Below are 18718 nucleotides of genomic sequence, written 5' to 3'. Positions count from 1 at the left end.
AGGGTGGAATTGGGCTTGCTCAGCTGAACAGGGAGCAACCAGCAAAAGGCAGCCCAGAACAGATGGGAATCGACACTGGATGCCAAAGGAATTAGTACCTAAGAGATGCTGGCTGTGGTCAGGAGAGGCTGGGGGGGAGACATCAGCTCGGGAGGTTTTAAAGAGCAAGAGAGCACAGAAGAAGCCAGGTCTTCAGACTGTGACATAACACTGGAAAGATTCTTTTTGTTTGTTTTGTGAAGTAGAGTGTAAAAGCCTCATGTTTGAGGAGAAGGGGAAAACGTCCAGGCTGCACTGCTTTTTTACACTGTAAGAGTCATCCCTAAATGTGTGAGGCTTTGCTCATTTCCCTGGAAATCAGGAGTGACTGCAGCAGGAGCATACCAGTGTGGGCTTGGCCAGTACGTACATGGGCCTCCCACATCTGGAGACAACTGGGCTCTCTAAATTTAAACTTCCCTTCATACACTTTCTTTCGGGCACTATTTACAACCACAACCAACCTGCCCTGGGACTGACACAAACCACAGCTCTTCCACTGATCAAGGCAGCCTTCAGCATTCCAGAAAACACTTGCCTATCTCCATGTCTGATGCAACTGGGCTCAAGTAGGTGCTTTGTGGCTCTGTAAGGACACTCTCCCTGTCACAGCAGCTCTTCCATAAGCAAAAGGGACAGGCTGGCCCCAGGCTATACCATTCCTCCATAGCTGCTTGTCCTTTCCTCTGGCATGGAAATATGCCAGAGGGCTGAGAAGGGATCTCCCGCTGTGGCAAACTGCACTGGTGCAACGTGAATGGAGGCAGGTGGATCCTGCCAGCGCATGCTGGCTAAAGAGACAGTGCTTCTGCTTCAAGCAGTGGCCAGAATTTAGGGCTTTAAAGCATGAAGTGGCATTTTGGACCTAAGCAGCAGTGACAGGACGGATGGGCTGTGAGTGCAGCTGGAAATACAAGACATGCAGCCTCAGCAAGGTATTTTCTGTGTCTGTGGGGTGCCACTGATTACAGCTGGGGCTTATGATCTCTGGAAGCACAGCAGTCAAATGTCCCAGCAAATCCCCCACCATCACCAGAACAACTCTTAAAGCAAGAGAATTGGATGAACAAAAATGTTTAACATCCAAATGCATTTTTTATTAATTCATTTGACTTTCCTGAGCAATGCTGAAGAGGAGCCCAGTCTGCCTCCCTGCAGCATACGGCTCAACTGTCCTACACAGCTAAGCCACATCTAAGGAATAGCAGGAAAAAGGAAAAGCAGGAAAAGTTGCCCCAAAGCTTGGAGAAGCAAATGATGCCTGATACCCATTTAATCTGACCTGTTTCTGAAGGCAGCAGAGGGCACATCTCTCACCTCCATCTGTCTCTTTTACCAAGGTGAAGGGACATAGACATTCCTGAAGAAACTCATGGGTGTTTTTGTAAGAACAGAGGAAGCACTGGCAGCTGCTGTGGGTAGAAAGCAGGTTTTAAGGGGAAAAATAACTCTTCATTCGTAACCATTTCTATCCAAGCAGAACTTGGCATGGGAATATCTATAACCCATTTCCTCTTCAATGAGATAAAAATGATGACTGAGAGGCAAGAGCAGGTGGGTGATGAGATTATCGGTGTTCCCCAGCAGGATGTCTGTCAGCCTTTCCGGACAGAGCTCAAACTCCCTGTCATTTCCTTCCATAATTCATCCAGAGCTGCTGCTACTCCTGAACTTGTCACAGAGCCTAGTCCTCTTGGATTGGCTCTTGGAGCATTTGTGGCAGCCCCATCCAGCTAAGTATACCTGCTGCCTGTCCCAGCTCTTCTGCAGCAGAAAGCAGCACAGCACATCCCCAAAACCTCGATCACGTGCCAGGAAAAATCACAGTGGCCTGAATCCGATTTTGGCAGGTTTTACTTGTGAGAGCAAAGGTCATAAAAACGAAGCCAAGGACAGGGATGCATGGCCTAGGGTGACTAGAGCGATAAATGCACTGACAGACGCTACGCAATTCCGCAGCCATCACTGCTAGACTTGCCAGAGCTCACCCCCCTCAGCTCGTTCTCTGCTCTGATAATCACACACTGAAATGAGGCCATGCCCAGCTCCTTCTCAGGAGAGAAGGCCACTCTCAGGAGAGAAGGAGCACCTTCTCAGCAGAGAGGAGTGTCCCCGATGCCAACACCCTTGGCAAGGCAGACAGGGTGGCAAGCAGATGGTGCATCTTTGAGCCCAAAGTCACCCCTCATCCCACTGTTCTCATTTCACCCATCAGTCACTGGCAGTGGGAGTGTGGTGGGAAAAGCCATGTTCACCAGCACAGAGCCCAAGAAATGCCCTAGGAACCACATGTTGCATAGCCATGTTCCAGGGTTGTATGTAGAGTCATAGAATGTTTTGGGTTGGAAGCAACCTTAAAGCTCATCTATTCCCAACCCCCTGCCACAGGCAGGGACACCTTCCACGAGACCAGGTTGCTCAAAGCCCCGTCCAACCTGGCCTGGGGACAAGGGTTCCCACACCCACCTGGCACTTGTTCCCCACACAGAGGGTGGGGGGCACAGCTGGGGATGGAGGCCAGCACCCATGTGCCTCCTCCATGCTGGAAAGCCACGTGCAAGATGGGAGTGGGACTGGCAGCACTGGTGTAAAAGGAGGAAAGGGTGCCACTTTATCCTGGGGGGTGGATGCATAACACTCCAAAAGTCACAAAATAAGGGGAAACAGTCCCATGGATGAGCAGGTTTCCCAGCCTGGGTGCACAGGATTGGTTCACATGAATGCTGTGTCATTGGTGTGGGGGACTCGCAGGTGCACAGCATGGTGCAGATGTGGGGGCATCCATAACGTGTGGTTCCCCCACAAGAGCTGTCAAAGGCCAAAGAAGCTACACCTGGTCCTACACCTGGATCGGGGCAATCCCAGGCACAGCTACAGGTTGGGCAGAGAAGAGATTCAGAGCAGCCCTGCGGAGAAGGACTTGGGGGTGTTGGTTGATGAGAAAATGAACATGAGCCGGCTTCAGTGTGCGCTTGCAGCCCAGAAACCCAACCATATCCTGGGCTGCATCAAAAGGAGCGTGACCAGCAGGTTAAAGGAGGTGATCCTGCCCCTCTACTCTGCTCTCGTGAGACCCCACTTGGAGTATTGTGTGCAGTTCTGGTGTCCTCAACATAAAAAGGACATGGAACTGTTGGAACAAGTCCAGAGGAGGGCCACGAGGATGATCATCGGACTGGAGCACCTCACAGGCTGAGAAAGCTGGAGCTGTTCAGTCTGGAGAAGAGAAGGCTGCGTGGAGTCCTCATAGCAGCCTTCCAGTATCTGAAGGGGGCCTGTAGGGATGCTGGGGAGGGACTCTTTGATTAGGGGCTGTAGTGATAGGACAAGGGGTAACGGGTTTAAACTTAAACAGGGGAAGTTTAGATTGGCTATAAGGAAGAAGTTCTTTACTATAAGGGTTGTGAGGCTCTGGAATGGGTTGCCCAGGGAAGTTGTGAATGCTCCATCCCTGGTGGTGTTCAAGGCCAGGTTGGACAGATCCTTGGGTGACATGGTTTAGTGTGAGGTGTCCCTGCCCATGGCAGGGGGGTTGGAACTTGATGATCTTAAGGTCCTTTCCAACCCTAACTATTCTATGATTCTATAGGCTCTCACAGAAGCTGGCAAAGCTGGGATCCCAGTGACTTCCCGTTTCTGTGCACCGGGGCAGGGAGCGCTGTACTGCCACGCTCTGAGGAGTAGGGAAGTGCCCTGTCCCAAGCTAGAGACCAGGGGCTGGGCACCACGGCAGGTGGGACAACATGGGGGGGCTGCCCCTGGGCACTGCAGGGGCTCCCAACAGCATGCACAGGGGCTGGTGAATTTTGGGGGTCATCAACCGCATGCGTGGGCTCCGGGAATGGATGAATGGATGGATGGATGTATGGATGGATGGATGGATGGATGGATGAAAGGCAGCTCCCGTGCCAAGGGGCTGGCTTTGGGGTCTGCCTGCTACATGACTGGGAGCTGTCTTTTGAGGGGGAATCCCAGTGAACATGCACGGATCTAGCTTTTTGAGTCACCGGCTGCAAGCACAGGGGCTGAACCAGGCGGTCCCCGAGCCGGCAACACCGCTCACCCCCGAGGACGAGGCTGCCAAGGCGGGAGTTGGTGCCCGTGCCTGGCGAAGACCAGGAGCAGGTGGGGGCCGGAGGAGAAGCGGGGAACCGGCAGGTGCCGGTGCCGCCGCGGGTAGGTTACGTACCAGTGGTCGGTGCCGAGCCCCCCGCCAGCAGCCCCGGAAGTCATCGGGCTCGGGATGCGGGAACCCCTGAGCCACAGCGGCCGCGGCGCGGCGCCGCACCGGAGACATGGCAACCTTGCGAGCCGCCCCCGCCCGGACAGAGCCTGCGCAGAAACCAGCGGGACAGGAGTGGCGCATGCGCAGTGGAGGCCGCCCCTCCTGATGCCGGCCTGCGCAGACGTAAGGGTGGTGGCTGGGTAGTGGGGCGGAGCGCCTGCGCAGTGTGGGGGAGGCGGTGAGTGCTCCGGTGTCGGGTTCCCTCCTCCTCCCCCGGCCCGGGGGCCGCGGCCGAGCAGGGCCTCCCTCGGCACCATGAGTGGAGGCGGCGGGCGGGTGTGCGACCTGTCCCGGCGCAACCCCCAGGAGGACTTCGAGCTCATCCAGCGCATCGGCAGCGGCACCTACGGCGACGTCTACAAGGTAGATGCAGCTCCGCGGGCCGGCGCGGCTGTGTCGTCTCTCCCTCTCCCCCGCTCCCACCCCGGTGGGTTCCGTTGTCAGCTGCCTGGTCGGTCTTCCCCTCCAAAAGCTGAGAGGGGCTTCTGTTGGCAAGCGACGCTTCTCCCTTTCCACCACCCCGTTTTCTCGCTGTTGTGGGCAGCACCGTCGCCTCTCGTCCTCCCGGTTCTAGCGGAGTCTGTCCCGTCACACCGGTCCCAGTCCTGCTGGCGGCGCGTGGGCGCCCGGTCTGGCCGCCTCCGGTTCCTCTCTGGAGGGACCCTGTTCCCCGCGCCTCTCCCTGCGCTGGCCTGGCCGACCCCTGCGAGGGGAGGACCCTCGGGCCCCGCTGGCGGTGCGGGACCGCGGCGCTCTTCGGTTCCTGCGGCTGTGGAGCCGCCCCGGGAGTCGGTTCTTGCCGCTGTGGTTCGGGAGTCCGCTTCACGGGCGGGGCCTGGGGGTCGGCTCCTCTCCAGACCGACCTTTGGGAGTGAGTGAATTGCATGTTTGCTCGCTCGTTTCCAGCCGAAGTGTCACTTGAAATCGTGTGCCTGAAAGCGATCAGGGGTGTTGATCCCGGCCACTGCTCCCATCGCTGTCTTGGGTGAAAATACCAGCATTTTGTGCTTGTGTCTCTGTAAAACGTGAGGCTGACCAGGCAAACTGGGGAGCCAGGAAAGGTGTCATTGAGATCAGAGGCTTTCATCATCCTGCCCTAACTTCAGAAATGTAGGAAAAGCAAAATTAAATCATCAACAGCTGAGTGTAAGTTTGACTTTTTGGGCTTTATAGCATACTTTGACATTTTTCTCTGCTCTGCAGCGTTTGTTGCTATTTGTGTATCCATCCAGGTGAACTCTTTTCTGATGGGATGTGACAGCTTGTCCCTCAGGTACCCACTCCTGTTTGGTGAGAGAGCAGAGGGGAGATTGGAAGTTTGTCATGTGCAGCCTGTTGGAAACATCACTTTAACCGTGTGCTTTCCAAGTGTCTTCTGGTCTGGTTTTGTCATCATAGAATGGGCGTGTGTGTGTGTGTGTTTAAGAAAACTTGCATTGTAGGCAGGGCTGTAGGGAAACCTTTAGAGTCATTCCACGGTTTGAGGCACACAGAACTGGCTCTGATGCTGTCTTTGACTAGGTGAGTGCACCTAGAATGAAGTCTTACTTGGGTTGGGGTGATTTTGGTTTAATCCTGGCTTGCTTAAATGTTACGAAAGTTTCAAGTCCTAAATCCTCTTGTTACTGTGTTCTTAGTATGCTAACTCCCTGCTTTATTTATTATTTAATTGAAAGGGGGCTTTGTATTGTTTTCACCTTGCCATCTTCCTTGGAGTATTTGTCTGTGTGTTGATTTTAATTATCCAACTCTACTTGCCTTATGCATGGTTTTTTGGGGGGTTTTGTTTCCTGCAAGCTGTTCTCTTAATGTTTTCAGCTCTGTTTCTGTTGCAGTTTTTAACTGCCATATTGACTCTGTGATATCTCGTCAGATTTTTCTCAGTGCTCTTTACATTATTATGATGGATGTGAATTAGCCAAGTAATCAGTGTTTACAGTTTAATTTTGAGGATGTTACCTCCAACCATAGAAGGAATATTTACATTTGCAATACTACTAGGCATATAAAACTTGTTTCATTGGATTTGTCAAGGTTTTCTTGATTATGGAACTTGCATTGCAGTAGCCTTCACTTTGGTGCTCTGTGTGGCCAGTATTTGTCACTGCTTGTGACTTTTGTTTCATAGAATCATAGAATCGTTAGGGTTGGAAAGGACCTTAAGATCATCTAGTTCCAACCCCGCTGCCGTGGGCAGGGACACCTTATGCTAAATCATATCGCCCAAGGCCTTGTCCAGCCTGGCCTTGAACACTGCCAGGGATGGAGCATTCACAACCTCCCTGGGCAACCTATTCCAGTGCCTCACCACCCTAACAGGAAAGAATTTCCTTCTTATATCCAACCTAAACTTCCCCTGTTTAAGTTTGAACCCGTTACCCCTTGTCCTGTTACTACAGTCTCTAATGAAGAGTCCCTCTCCAGCATCCCTATAGGCCCCCTTCAGATACTGGAAGGCTGCTCTGAGGTCTCCGTGCAGCCTTCTCTTCTCCAGGCTGAACAGCCCCAACTTCCTCAGCCTGTCTTCATACGGGAGGTGCTCCAGTCCCCTGATCATCCTTGTGGCCCTTCTCTGGACTTCAGTTTGAGGCACTGAAGTTCTCTCCTCCTGACAGCTGGGTTAGAAAGGGATGTATCAGCATCAGGACACACTAGGCTGATATTACAATTATTTATTTCTTCTAGATGAGAGAGAAGTAAGTATTTTCTGATCAGGTTGTAGACAACATATGGAAATCGAGATGTGCTTTTCTCCTGAGTGGATTATTGCCTGTTTCATATTGAGGGAAGGTTTTGCCGAAGAAGCCTTTAAAGTGGAGCATGAAAATGGTCCAAAAGTAATAATGACAGCTATTTACTTTTAATGTGACAAAGAGGAAGTAATATAGGCCTAAGTGTCATCCACATGTGAGTTTACTAAGGCATTATCTTAAATTTGTGAGGGATTTCCTAAAGCTTCTTTCACTTGCTTCATCTTGTTGGTCTGTAGGTTAGCTTTGTGGTTGATTGAAATAATTGTGTGAGGTTGAGATTAACTGTGTGGTAATGGTGCTCATCAGTGGCGGGATTTCAGTAGAGTGAATCCAAGCACTGGATGTACCTGGGCAGCTTCAAGATATTCTTTGTAAATTGCAATTTCCCTCTCCTTAGCAGGGAGAGCCATTTTGGGAGGTGTTTCTGCTGTTAGTAGGGATTATTACCTTAATAAGTGACAGTCATGTTGGCATTCTTGCTAAATGCTGACCTTCCTGTAACCTGCTTTCCTGGCAAAGTGTTGAGGAGCTGAAAGCCAAGCAGGCTGGCATCTTCTTCCTTGTTCTGTTTTAGTTGAACTACAACAGGACATAGGTTAGATGTTTGATTTATTTGAAAAAAAATAATTATATAAAAATAAGTAAAAGAGGCAGAGTCTTTACTCTGAAGATTTTTTGAATTTGAAGTAAGAGCCTGTGGTGTGGACTGAACTACAGAAACTCAAAGGGAAGAGGTATGGGTCAGATATATCAGTCCTGCTGTTTGCTGGTACCTGGAAGTGTGCTAGAGCACTGCAAGTATGGATTTTTGGCTTGAAATAACACCTTATAACTATCTGCCCTCCCATCCAAGTTTGGTGTTCAGAGAGGCCTTGGAGAAGATGATAATGAATTCATCACAGGAGAGGTAGTGGGTAACTTGTTCATGCCATTAGCTCTCAAATATGCAGTCAACAGTAAAGTGTCTCTTCTAACTGGTACCACTGCAAGCTGGTTGCAGGAGACGGAGTGTTATCTGGGTTGTTTAATTCTTGATGTATCCCAGAGACATGATCAGTGTACATAATGCTGTTTTCAGTGAGGGTATGAGAGATGATGTTTAGATTTTTTTAATTATTTTTTTCAGTGAATCTATATTGCCCCTATAGATAGCTGGAATGTTAATGTTGCAAAGTTCTTATTGGAAATTTAGGTAAAACACAGGACTTAAAATCTGTTCCCTTGTCCAGAGATGTCTCCTCAGAAGACTAAAGTGAATGGAGAGATCGAGTTACTACGTTGTCAGATGGTTGATGCATCTGTAACAAAACACAGACAACCTGCTAATAGTGTTCTGAGTACTCGAGTGTTGCATATCGTTTTTATTTATATGGGTTTGTTTTCTATGTCTCAGTAAATATGCTTGTCAAGTAATATAGCTTCATCTAAAGTCTAGTTTAGAGCTAATAGCAAAAGGGCAGTTACATGTCAGGAAAATTCTTGAATGTCACCTTCTGTTTCTGTCAAATATTCTTGTCCAAAGCAACACTCACTAGAAAAGGTGAAAACTAGTTCTGCTGTAGTACAGGTCACTTCTGTCTTTGTGTTTCTGTATTTCACTATTGTAAAGAATTTAATTGTGTAAGGTGGTCAGCAAAGTGTAGAAGAGTTATGTTTGTTTGATGGTGAAAAAGAGATCCTGCCCTGTCCTGTTCAGTTTCAGGAAATACTCCTAGAGTTAAATGAGGTGATTGCTTAATGTAGTTTCCTCTGTGTTTACTCCATCTCTCATTTAGAAAGACTTTTGTGTCTCTTGGTATGAAACTGCCATTCTAACCATCCCTAGTCCCAGGTCCTCTGTAATTTGTGCTTTTTGTCATTTATGGCTTCAGACAGTTGACAGATGAAGATGCAGGACTCTGTAAGGTGCACTTTGCTTGAGATCTCATTTTTAAAAAGAAAAAGCCCTAGCGCTTTGGCTTGTGAGTTGGTTTTGGTGAGGGAAGTCATGTGCCTACAGCTCAGCTGCTTTGCGCTGAAGCCCTTGGATCCTGTGGACATCTCTGAGGAACACCTGGTTACTGTTGCTGCTGTCAGCCGTAATCCAGTGTCTGGTTTCTGATGGTGGTTCTGTGTGTTGCTGGAAGAGGATGTGTCCAAGGCAGCTGAACCTGAATTTTGATAAACTCCCATTTTGCAGAGTCCTAAGGACAAATCTCTTCTTTCCGTGTCTGTGTCCTTGCTCTCTCCTCTTTCCTGGGGTGATCCAGTAAGACTTCAATTCTTCTACAGCTGTGCTCCTTCTGAAATACTGAAAGTGTGCCTTTTAGTTGTGTGCTTTTTCACAGGCACTTTGGTCTTCATTTCTGCTTCACTGAGCTTACAGCTGGAAGCTCCATTTGACTTTTCTAGGAATAAATGTCTATCTTTTGAAGGCTGTAATTTCAGCTTTAATTCCCTTTTGAAGCTTGTCAGGCAGGCAGAGAGGGGTGGCTGTTTTGCCATCCCAATTTTACTGTGCAGAGTAAGTACTACAGGGCATAGTTTCTGTGACTGTGGTTTCATTAACTGATAATCCGTGCCTTGTGTAGGGGATTTTGTTTGCTTCATTTCAGATCTTTTTGTTTGACATCACCTTTATCAAAACATTGCTTTCTAAAATTGTAGCTCTGTTGGGTTTTGGTATCGTGCCTCCTACCAGAATGTGGAACGTTATTACTTTTAGTGTAATTCTTAGTTCAATTTCTGTTAAGTGCAGTTTTGATTCCGTAGGATGAGCTGAACTGATGTAACAGCTGACTGTTGCCAGAGAGGGGTGATTCCCTACTCTGCTCCTGGCTCTATCGCTGCTTACCTGGTGTTAGCTCTGGCACTCACTGTGGTGCCTGGGCTGGTGTGGTTGGTTCAGCTGGCAGAAAACTAAGCAAAAAGAGGGGGCAAGTGAGTTTCTGCTGGCTTGGAGAGTTGACTCTGCTGCTGGGGACTTGTGTGGGTTTGAGAGGGGCTGAAGGGGAAGAATGTAGGACTGGAAGCAAGGGGATTGGGAAGCCATTTGAGTGCATTTTCCTGAAGAATGGAGCTAGTCCAGTTCAGGAAGCCTGTCTATTCCCTGCGACCAGTTACCCCATGAGTAGCAACTTGTTTAGAAGTTGCTGCTCTACATTTTGTTCAACAATGCACATAGAAAGTAGTCAAAACCAGAAGTGTCCTGTTGTTACTGTCTTAGATTTGCTTTTTGGCCTGGTTTTTGTTGCAGCATTATATGCTTTATATCAGTAGTTTTCATTTGAAGGACAAATACAAACTTGGCAAGAGATTTACCTCCTTGGATTTTATGTCTGTATTGGTTCAACTGCACAGAGCACTACTTACGAATCTGCTATTGTGGCATACATTAAGGGGCAGTACTGAATATTAGCCTTCCTCCCCCCTTTATTCTTTCCCTTCCTTTTCAGATACACACCATGCACGTCTCTTGCTTTGCCTCTGGTGTTTCTGAATAGAGCCCATCCAAGTACTGCCCTACCCATTGCTCTTTCCTTTTCTGTTTCAGAGTAATATGATCTTTACAATTGCGAGGCATTTTGGTTAATGGATTTTTGTATAATAGTAACAACAAAACCTGGATTTTTTTTTTTTTAGATCTTATTTCGAGTGGGTGGCAGGTTTTTATACAGCGTTTTGATCTGATCTCCTACTGTTGTCACAGAGACACTAATAATTATTTCCTGTTGAATTAGGCAGTGCTTCTTCAGCTTGACTTTGCAGTTGGTGGATTTTCTTTTTAAATGCCTCCCCAGATATGGCAATGTGGATCTCTGGAAGAGGATTGTTCCTTTAGCTGCTGGTGGAATGAGGATTCTTATATGGATTTCCAGAGCAGACATTGTATAAATGCTGTATACATTTAATAAGCGGCCATGTGTAGATGCAGGTGGTGTAGGCTGATCTGTGCTTCTGGAAGACCTGTATAATGCATTCCCTTTGACATAATGAAATCAGCATTTAAAGGAATTGGTTGCAGGCTCCTGTGCATGGAAACAGGGATGGGGGGAAAAAACTCCTGGTTCTTGCTTTTAACCTCATCACCAAAAAGGGTGAGAGAACATGTATTGTGCAAGTGGAAACCAAAAATGAATGTGCGTTTTCCTACATGGCACTTTGAAATTTTTGGTTGCATTTGCCAACTCAAAAATATTTGCTTGAAATTGTTCTTCAGCCACCTAATCCTTATTGATGCTCGAATCTCAAAACCCGTAAGTAATTGGTAACTTTAGTGTGATTATGCTGAATGAAAGCATAAGGCAGTGTCCTCAAGATACTGAGCTATTGTGTGGTATGTACACAAGCACCCTCAAATTCAGAGTCAGCGCTGGCTCCAGCACATGCTGGAAAACATACAATACTTCTTTCTCAGTCCCATTCATCTAGGCTTGCGATGAGAACTTGTAAAACCTGTCAGGGGTACTTGGTTGCCATAATTATCCTTTGCAAGGAGCCCTTGTGTCACTACCATCGGAATAATCTTTTTTTTTTTTTTAATATACTCAAATTAACAAAGGCAATTCATACTCTTATTTGTGATACATTTAATGCTGATAACCCAAATGGAATAGGGTGCAAAGTGAAAGCTTACTCAGATTGTCAACTTCAAGTCATGTTTTCTTAAGCAGCAATTCATGCCCTCAAGCAGTTGTTAGCCTGCTGTTCCTGGAGGCACTGATGACCTGCATTAAATCAGGTTTTGTTCCTCCTTTCTGGCTTTCATGAGCCCCGGCAGGTACTGTTGCAGAGAATGGCCAGCTGCCCAAAGAGTCCCACTACTGCTGTTCTTGAGGAAAAGAAGAAATGCCTAAGCTAGAGGTGAAAAGATAGCATTTGTGCTTCCCTGCCCATAATCCTGAACAGTTCTTTTGACATAACATTGAAGATGAAATCCCTTTGCGATGGGAGGGGCGTGAATCAGCCATGAGGTGTGAAGAGCGCAGGTTTGGCAAGGCTGCCTGCTGCTTGGACTCTGTTCCTTTGGCTAGGATGTTGTATGTCCTGCTCTGGCTACTGCTGATAGTTTCTTGGCATCACCAGCACATAAGACTTTGTGGTGAGTATTCTCATGTCTTTTAATCAGACATTCCAAAATTGTCACTAGCTCCTAACCATCTTCTCTCTTGCTTTAGTTGCCATTGCACTCTGCGCAGTGCAGTGACATATAAAGCCATAGTCAGAGAAACAAGTTCCTGACACCTGGGCACAATATTGTTAAAATAGTAATAAAAAAACAAACAAACTTTTTTTGCTGGACTAGCAATGTCCCTGAAGCCTGTCAGCTTCTTCCAGCTTGGCTTGCACATCCCAGCTGCATGCCGGATGAGTAACTTCAGGATGTCCTCACGTGTATCCACTGCAGTTTTTTTCTCACTGATTACCTTATTAGGACAAGTAGACCCAAACCATGTCTTCAGATATCAAGACTCCCTCATGAGTCTTCATTAAGCTTCAGTAATTTTTCTTATTAATCCTGGAGGCTAAAAAATGTTGACCTTTGATTAATGAACATCTTGCCTCTGTTTTTGTTTCTCACTATGGGAAGCATGTGCTGGAAAAAGAAATAAGGAATAAAAATCCTAATTCATGCTTCAATGATGCCACTTTCTCATATGTTGCCTTCGTTCTCTGGTACAGATAAAAGGAACTCCTGTTCTTTGTGTCTTTTTTTCCATCACACAGTGATGAATGGAGACACTGCTGTGTCATTGGGGTGGGCAAATAATGACTTCCAGGGAGAGCTGCCAGAGAAAATTCATTTATTTTTTTTTAACTGTTCATTTCCACAGTTTATGAAGTTTGGACTACTCCTTGATTTTTATAGAATTCCCACTGGTCTCAAGATCTATCCATAACCATCTGCCTGCAAATTATTTGCAAATGCCAGTACTCCCAGTACTGCAGAAGAGCATCGCCACACCAAGGAACAGTGAGAGGTTTGAAATAGGCTGTGCTAGGAGTGAGCTTGGTAGATCTCTAAACACAGGAATATATACTGTACTTATTTCCAGATTGTATTGCTGGCTATTTTTTGTAGTCTAAGGAGTTTTTTTTCGCTCTACTTGGGGTTTCACAAGCAGCTGTTAAGCTGCTATGTTAAGAATTGATACCTTACAGTATTTGGTGAGTCTCAGGCCAGTCAACAAAAAGTTTGAGCCCCTGAGCTCCTACAGTGACTTCAGTGACACCATTAGCAGCATAAAGGGTGGGCACCTGTCTGTATCTTAAGTTCTGTAATTCTGGCCTTTTTTGGTTTGAAAGCGGATGAGGGGAGTAAGCAAAAGCAGGATTGGTCTCACCTTCTGTGCTCTGTGTAGGGGATAGAGTGGGCATGGCATGCAGTGCATTAGTGGTCCAGCACAGTGCATTGGGTACCAAGACTTCCCTGAGGACAGGAGAGGTTGTAGCAGAGCATCCTTCAGGAGCTGCTGCTTTGGTGCTGGGGAGCATCTTTGCTGCTCTCTCTCCATGGCTGGGTGCAGAGGCACAGAAGTATCTGAAAGCACTGGCCAAATGGCTTCCTGGTTTTCAGTCAGTAATCAAGTGCGACGATTCTAGAAGAGAAATCATTATATCATAATTTATATTGCTTCTTAATGGCTTGTTAAAAATTTCCTTGGTTACTCAGTAGAATGCAGGCTTTTGCATGACAGAGCACCATACAAAATGCAGTTAAGCTGCTGAGTAATAGCTGAAGTTGGCCACAGAGCTGCTGCACATGCCAGGGGAATGCTTTCTAACTCCTTTGTTGCTGGCTTGTTTTCTTCCCACCCTTGCAGCAAGGGGAGGATGCTGACACTAGTGGAAAGCAAGGACCAAGGGGCACATAATGAAATTTGCAGGAAGCGTTGCGTTGCTCTCATGGGAATCTTGGAAGCAGTCATATACGCTGAAGGGTGCAGCACTTGATGCACCCTGGGCATTGCTTGTCTGCTGTGAGATGTGTGTATGTTATAACTGCTTCACAGTCAGTATCTTTGTGATCGGTTTGTTTATGGGTTTTAACAGGGAAGTACAGTGTGGTTGAAGACTTGCATAATTTTGGACTGTTGTGTGGCAGTGTAGGGTTTCCTGAGCATACTTAAAGCTTCAGAGCTCTGAAAAAACAGCTGCCTAATGTTTTTGTGGTTGGTTGGGGTTTTTTTGGTTTGTGATTTTGGTTTCTTTTTTGGTGTTGGTAGTGGGTTTTTTTGAGAGGGCTTTCTTTGTCGTTAGAAAATAAATCCAGGTTTTGTTGGAAGAGTGCTTCCTACGAATGTGCGTTGGAGAATAGCCTGCTAGCTACAGAATTCTTACAATTTGGTTCACCGTCATTAAGCACAGACATGGATTATTTTAAATAAGCATTTTGGATATACTATAACTCAAAAATGGTGCTTATAAAAATAAAAGCTGTAAGCCAAATAAAAATAAATGCATGGTGTATTGGGGGGAGGGCGAATCTAACCTTGTATGAAATGTGTTTTAATTTAATACAAGGTGTTTTAATTTATTGGCTTCTCCTGAGGAAGCTTATGCTTAAAAAAAACCCAGACAACCAAGAAACGTCTCAAACCAGCAAGTGGTTTCACTGTTTTAGACCCTTGTGTATCTCAGTTGCTCTTGGACTCTGTGTTGTCAGAGAACATTGAGAATGCAGAGCTGGTTACTGTGTTCTGCTCTCTAAAGTTAAATTTTTTATTTTACTTTTTTTGTAGGCTCGAAATGTGAACACGGGTGAGCTGGCGGCAATTAAAGTAATAAAACTAGAACCAGGTAAGTGTTACTTAACTGTACAGGCCACAGAAGTAAAATATTTCTGTGCCTCAAATACGGTTGTACAAAATTGAATCCTTATTGAAAGAAGGGATAATTTTTTGCCTTTTAAATGGGGACAAAATACACTGTTCTAAAAAAACCCTAAGCATGGCAGGCAAGATGTAAGGGGAAAAAGTGTGATTGGTTAAAGGGAAGCTGATTAGAATTTCAGAATGTTGGCTATTTTGGTCTTAAAGTACTATGTTTACATTTGATGCGATACAAAACCCTGTATAGAGCAAAAGAAGTGAGGAAGGCAGCAGGGCAGAAAAGGACTTACCTGGAGAGAGCATAGGGGGAGAAATGAGAAGGAAGGGTGAAATAATAGCTGAGCACTAGTATCTGGGAGTTGAGTAAATTTCCTGAAATTCTCTTAGAGACTTTGGTTAAGACTCACTGTATGCTAGAGGTGCACTTGAGCTGTGCTGGTGTTGTGATTTCACAAAACACATGCGCCCTACAGATATCAGCCTGCAATTTCTGTTCTGTCACTGTGGCTAGCCTTGTTGAATTACAGTGCAGTCATCTCAGAAGTAAAATGTCCAGACTTCTTGTTTAACTTGTAACTGTTTGTGTTCCATTTCAAGATGTAGTGGGAGCTAATGCAGGAAAGAAAGTAGTGTGTCACATAGGTTGTGCTTGGAGAATCGTGCTGTGTGATTTAGCTGAGCTGTGAGCAGAGCCTGGGGATGCACTGCAGCTGGGATAACTTGCCCTCAAGCTGTGCTGATGGGGATAACAACTGGTATCTTGCAGTTAAATATTTTTGGCAGCCTTTGGATGCTAAAGAAAGTCCACAGAGAATGCACTTCAGCTACCCTCTGCTTGCTCAGTGAGCTCAGTGTCTCTTTGTAGTTGTTGCTTCCAGTTGCGGTAGAGGCTTGACTCAGCCTCATAAAGTCAGCGTCCGCATTCCACAGCTGTGGCACTGGCTTTCTTTGCAAGTTTTGCAGACTGGGGGAGAGCGTGAAGATTAAAGGTTAGTAATGTTAGGCACTTCCTATAAAGTTGATGCTAATTTAATAGTAATATTATGCTAATTTAATAATACCCTGGTCAAATAATGGAGAAACCTTGTCCTGTCACAGAGGAAGATGATTTCTACTTTGCTCTTCAGCGTTTGCATATTTACAGGTCTAGCCAGGATACAGTAAGCCATCAGCAAAATACCACGGATAGTAGACAGCCTGTTGTGATGTTAATTTGCAGCTTGTGGTTTGAGATTTGCTATCAGTTAAAAAAACCCTGTGAATATCAGATTTCTGGTTTAGAAAGTACCACATGGATAGGGTCACCAGTATGTTGATGTCTTGGGAGAAACATAAAACATGTTTTCTTAGGTAATAGCTTGACCAGTTCTGTTGGACGTTGTTGTGTTATATTTGACATTAACAGCTGTATTTGAGAAGTGATTTTTGAGTTGAAACAACTCATATTTATGAGCCTAGTGTCTGTATTCAACTTTCTAGACAATAGCTTTGGCTTCTGGTTTAAAAGCTCTTTTGAGTTACGCTGAAGTGTGCCACAGCAGTACACCTAAAGGAGAATTTTGACATATGTTGAAATTTCTTGGTGTCCCCCCCCCCCCCCCCCCCACTTGCTTAAAGAGTCTTTGAAGTTATTCATTAAGTTAAACAGTTATTTTAGGCCTTCAGGCTTACTTTACCTATGAAGTCCTTGAGTGGCAGTTCATTAGTGGGAATGACTTCATTTTTGTGAATCTTGTATGTCTAGTAACTAAACAAACATCATAAGAACTTTGTAAATAATATACCTAACTCACTACTACATGCTCTTATGGCCTAAGACATTTCAGGGGAGTCCCTGTGTTAAGATACTGAACTGCAAAAGAGCACTTGACATGTATTTCCTAATTAAAAATGCTGTCAAATACCTGTTTCTGTCATTCTCTTACATTTGGTATTTCTCATCTTCTCTTTTTAACTTTCCTATAAAACCCCTGCCTCACACTCCCAAACCAAAAATGTCTCTGGCTTTTCAATTTCATACATGATTTTCTCAGCATACGCATCTGGTAAGAACCTTTTGTAGAAGTACAGGGACAATGGAGGTACCAAATAGTAAATGTGGTAAATGCCACATCTGTGTCAGTGTTTTATTTGGATATACGCAGTCTGTAAATTCATGTGCTTACCAAGTTTACCAAGGAGTTGCAGCAGCAGCCTACTATTGAATGGGGCTTTTTGCTCAGGAAGATGATCTAATGGGTGTTGGACATGTGGCCAAAAATAGCAAAGTTTTTAAGAACCTGGGCTATTGACAGGACGTATGCAGATGGACACAGTTGGGTCTCGGGGGGGGGGGGGGGGGGGAATAAAGACTTTAGAAAGAGCTATGACCAGAGGTATCAGATAGCAGATGTGAGGTCTGTCTGGCCCAGAATGAAACTTCTTAAGAATATAGGTGCTTACTGCTAAGGCCTTGCTAATAAATATTGACTTGCAGCTGCTTTTTATGCCTGTGAAACATGCAGATAAATTTTAATTACTCAAAATGTTTATTTTATAAACTTGTACTGAAAGTCTAGTTGAGGTGTGGGTATGAACCAGGCTGATGAAAATATTCATTCTTCTGCTTTTCAGGAGAAGATTTTGCTGTTGTACAGCAGGAAATCATTATGATGAAAGACTGTAAACATCCAAACATTGTTGCTTATTTTGGCAGCTATCTCAGGTACAGTTTGTTTCTTTTGATTGCTTAAAAATGCCTTTCTATCTCCTTGTAAAGAATGGGTCTGTAAGGTGACTTAGGCAAAACTTAATTTACCAAATAAGTATTATCCACTTGTATATATATTTTTTTAATTTACCTTAAAATCTGTTCTGTTTATTACAGTGTCTGTCTAGAAATTGTTTCTCTTTGCACAGTCCTTCAGTGACCATGTGGTCACATGTCCTTGGAAATGAGTTGTCATTTAAAAGCTTTGAATTTAATACATAAATGGAAAATTAAGCGCAAGTATGAAGAAAGAATCTGTGTATACAGTGTCTTTTAAATCTGTTTCAGTAAAATGTCAAATTTGCAAAACTTTGGGAGGTGTAAGTATGGTATAATACAGATAGAGTTCTCAGAAATGTTCTAACTCTTGTCATGTAAACTTAAGAATTCAAAATTGAATGATATAGACAAATAAGGAGGGGCAAAAACAGTTGGGTTTTTCCTTGCTCAAGAGTAGTAGTGCTGTGTTAAGCTCTAAGGACAATTTCATATTGAAATACCTTAGAATGTAAACTGCAGCCTTCAAAAAGCCCGCTGGTGATTTGTGGTTTGGTTTTGTTTTGAAATCTAGAAATGATTGATATTTAAACTCCTTTTTTTCTCTTGAGCTGTAGAGTTGTTTAGAACACTTAGTATATGTAGATTGTTCTGTCTCATTCTTTTGTGTAATTCCTTTTGTAAGATACTGTGCTTAACTTTGTAAAAAGTAAACTACATACAAAGCCTCATTATTGAGAAGGTTGATAGGTAGTTTCTAATAACATTTGCTATTATAATTCTTTTTAATACATCCTGACGAATGTTTTATGCTAGATATAGCAATTGCTTAATATTCAAGGACTAGAACTTTTAATGCTGCATTTTGTGAACCTTGTGTCATAATTTTAGGCATATCATGCAATGTAATCAAAAGCTTGTAAAAGACTCTAAAAAGTCATGATGCTCTTTATGGCAGAGGCTTCTTGTTCCTGTCAGATATTTGCATATCTTCTGTCTGCATGGGAACAGCATAGGTAGGACATGGTAGCTGTGTGGATTCCCCATCCCTGGCAGTGTTCAAGGACAGATTGGATGGGGCTTG

General features: G+C 45.0%; 1 protein-coding gene across 10 annotated transcripts in view; it reads left to right on the top strand.

Moving 5' to 3' along the window:
* The first annotated feature begins 4498 nt into the window (after positions 1-4498).
* The window catches only part of MAP4K3 (mitogen-activated protein kinase kinase kinase kinase 3), an 80613-nt gene continuing 66393 nt past the window's right edge, over positions 4499-18718 (top strand). For 9 of the 10 annotated variants that reach the window (XM_062614394.1, XM_062614392.1, XM_062614390.1 and 6 more), the window contains exons 1-3: positions 4499-4687; positions 14799-14856; positions 17502-17592. In XM_062614394.1, coding sequence (XP_062470378.1) covers positions 4580-4687; positions 14799-14856; positions 17502-17592 — 257 coding nt within the window. In that variant the 5' untranslated portion in view covers positions 4499-4579. Of the gene's footprint in view, positions 4688-14798; positions 14857-17501; positions 17593-18718 lie in introns of those variants that run through there. The other variant, XM_062614395.1, reaches the window with a different exon arrangement.

Source organism: Pezoporus occidentalis, unplaced genomic scaffold (genome assembly GCF_034315485.1).
Source record: "Pezoporus occidentalis ecotype Australia unplaced genomic scaffold, CSIRO_AGI_Poc_V1 ctg175, whole genome shotgun sequence".
Lineage (NCBI taxonomy): Eukaryota > Metazoa > Chordata > Aves > Psittaciformes > Psittacidae > Pezoporus > Pezoporus occidentalis.
Note: the sequence above shows the minus strand (reverse complement) of the source record. Positions and strands in the feature narration are given on the sequence as shown.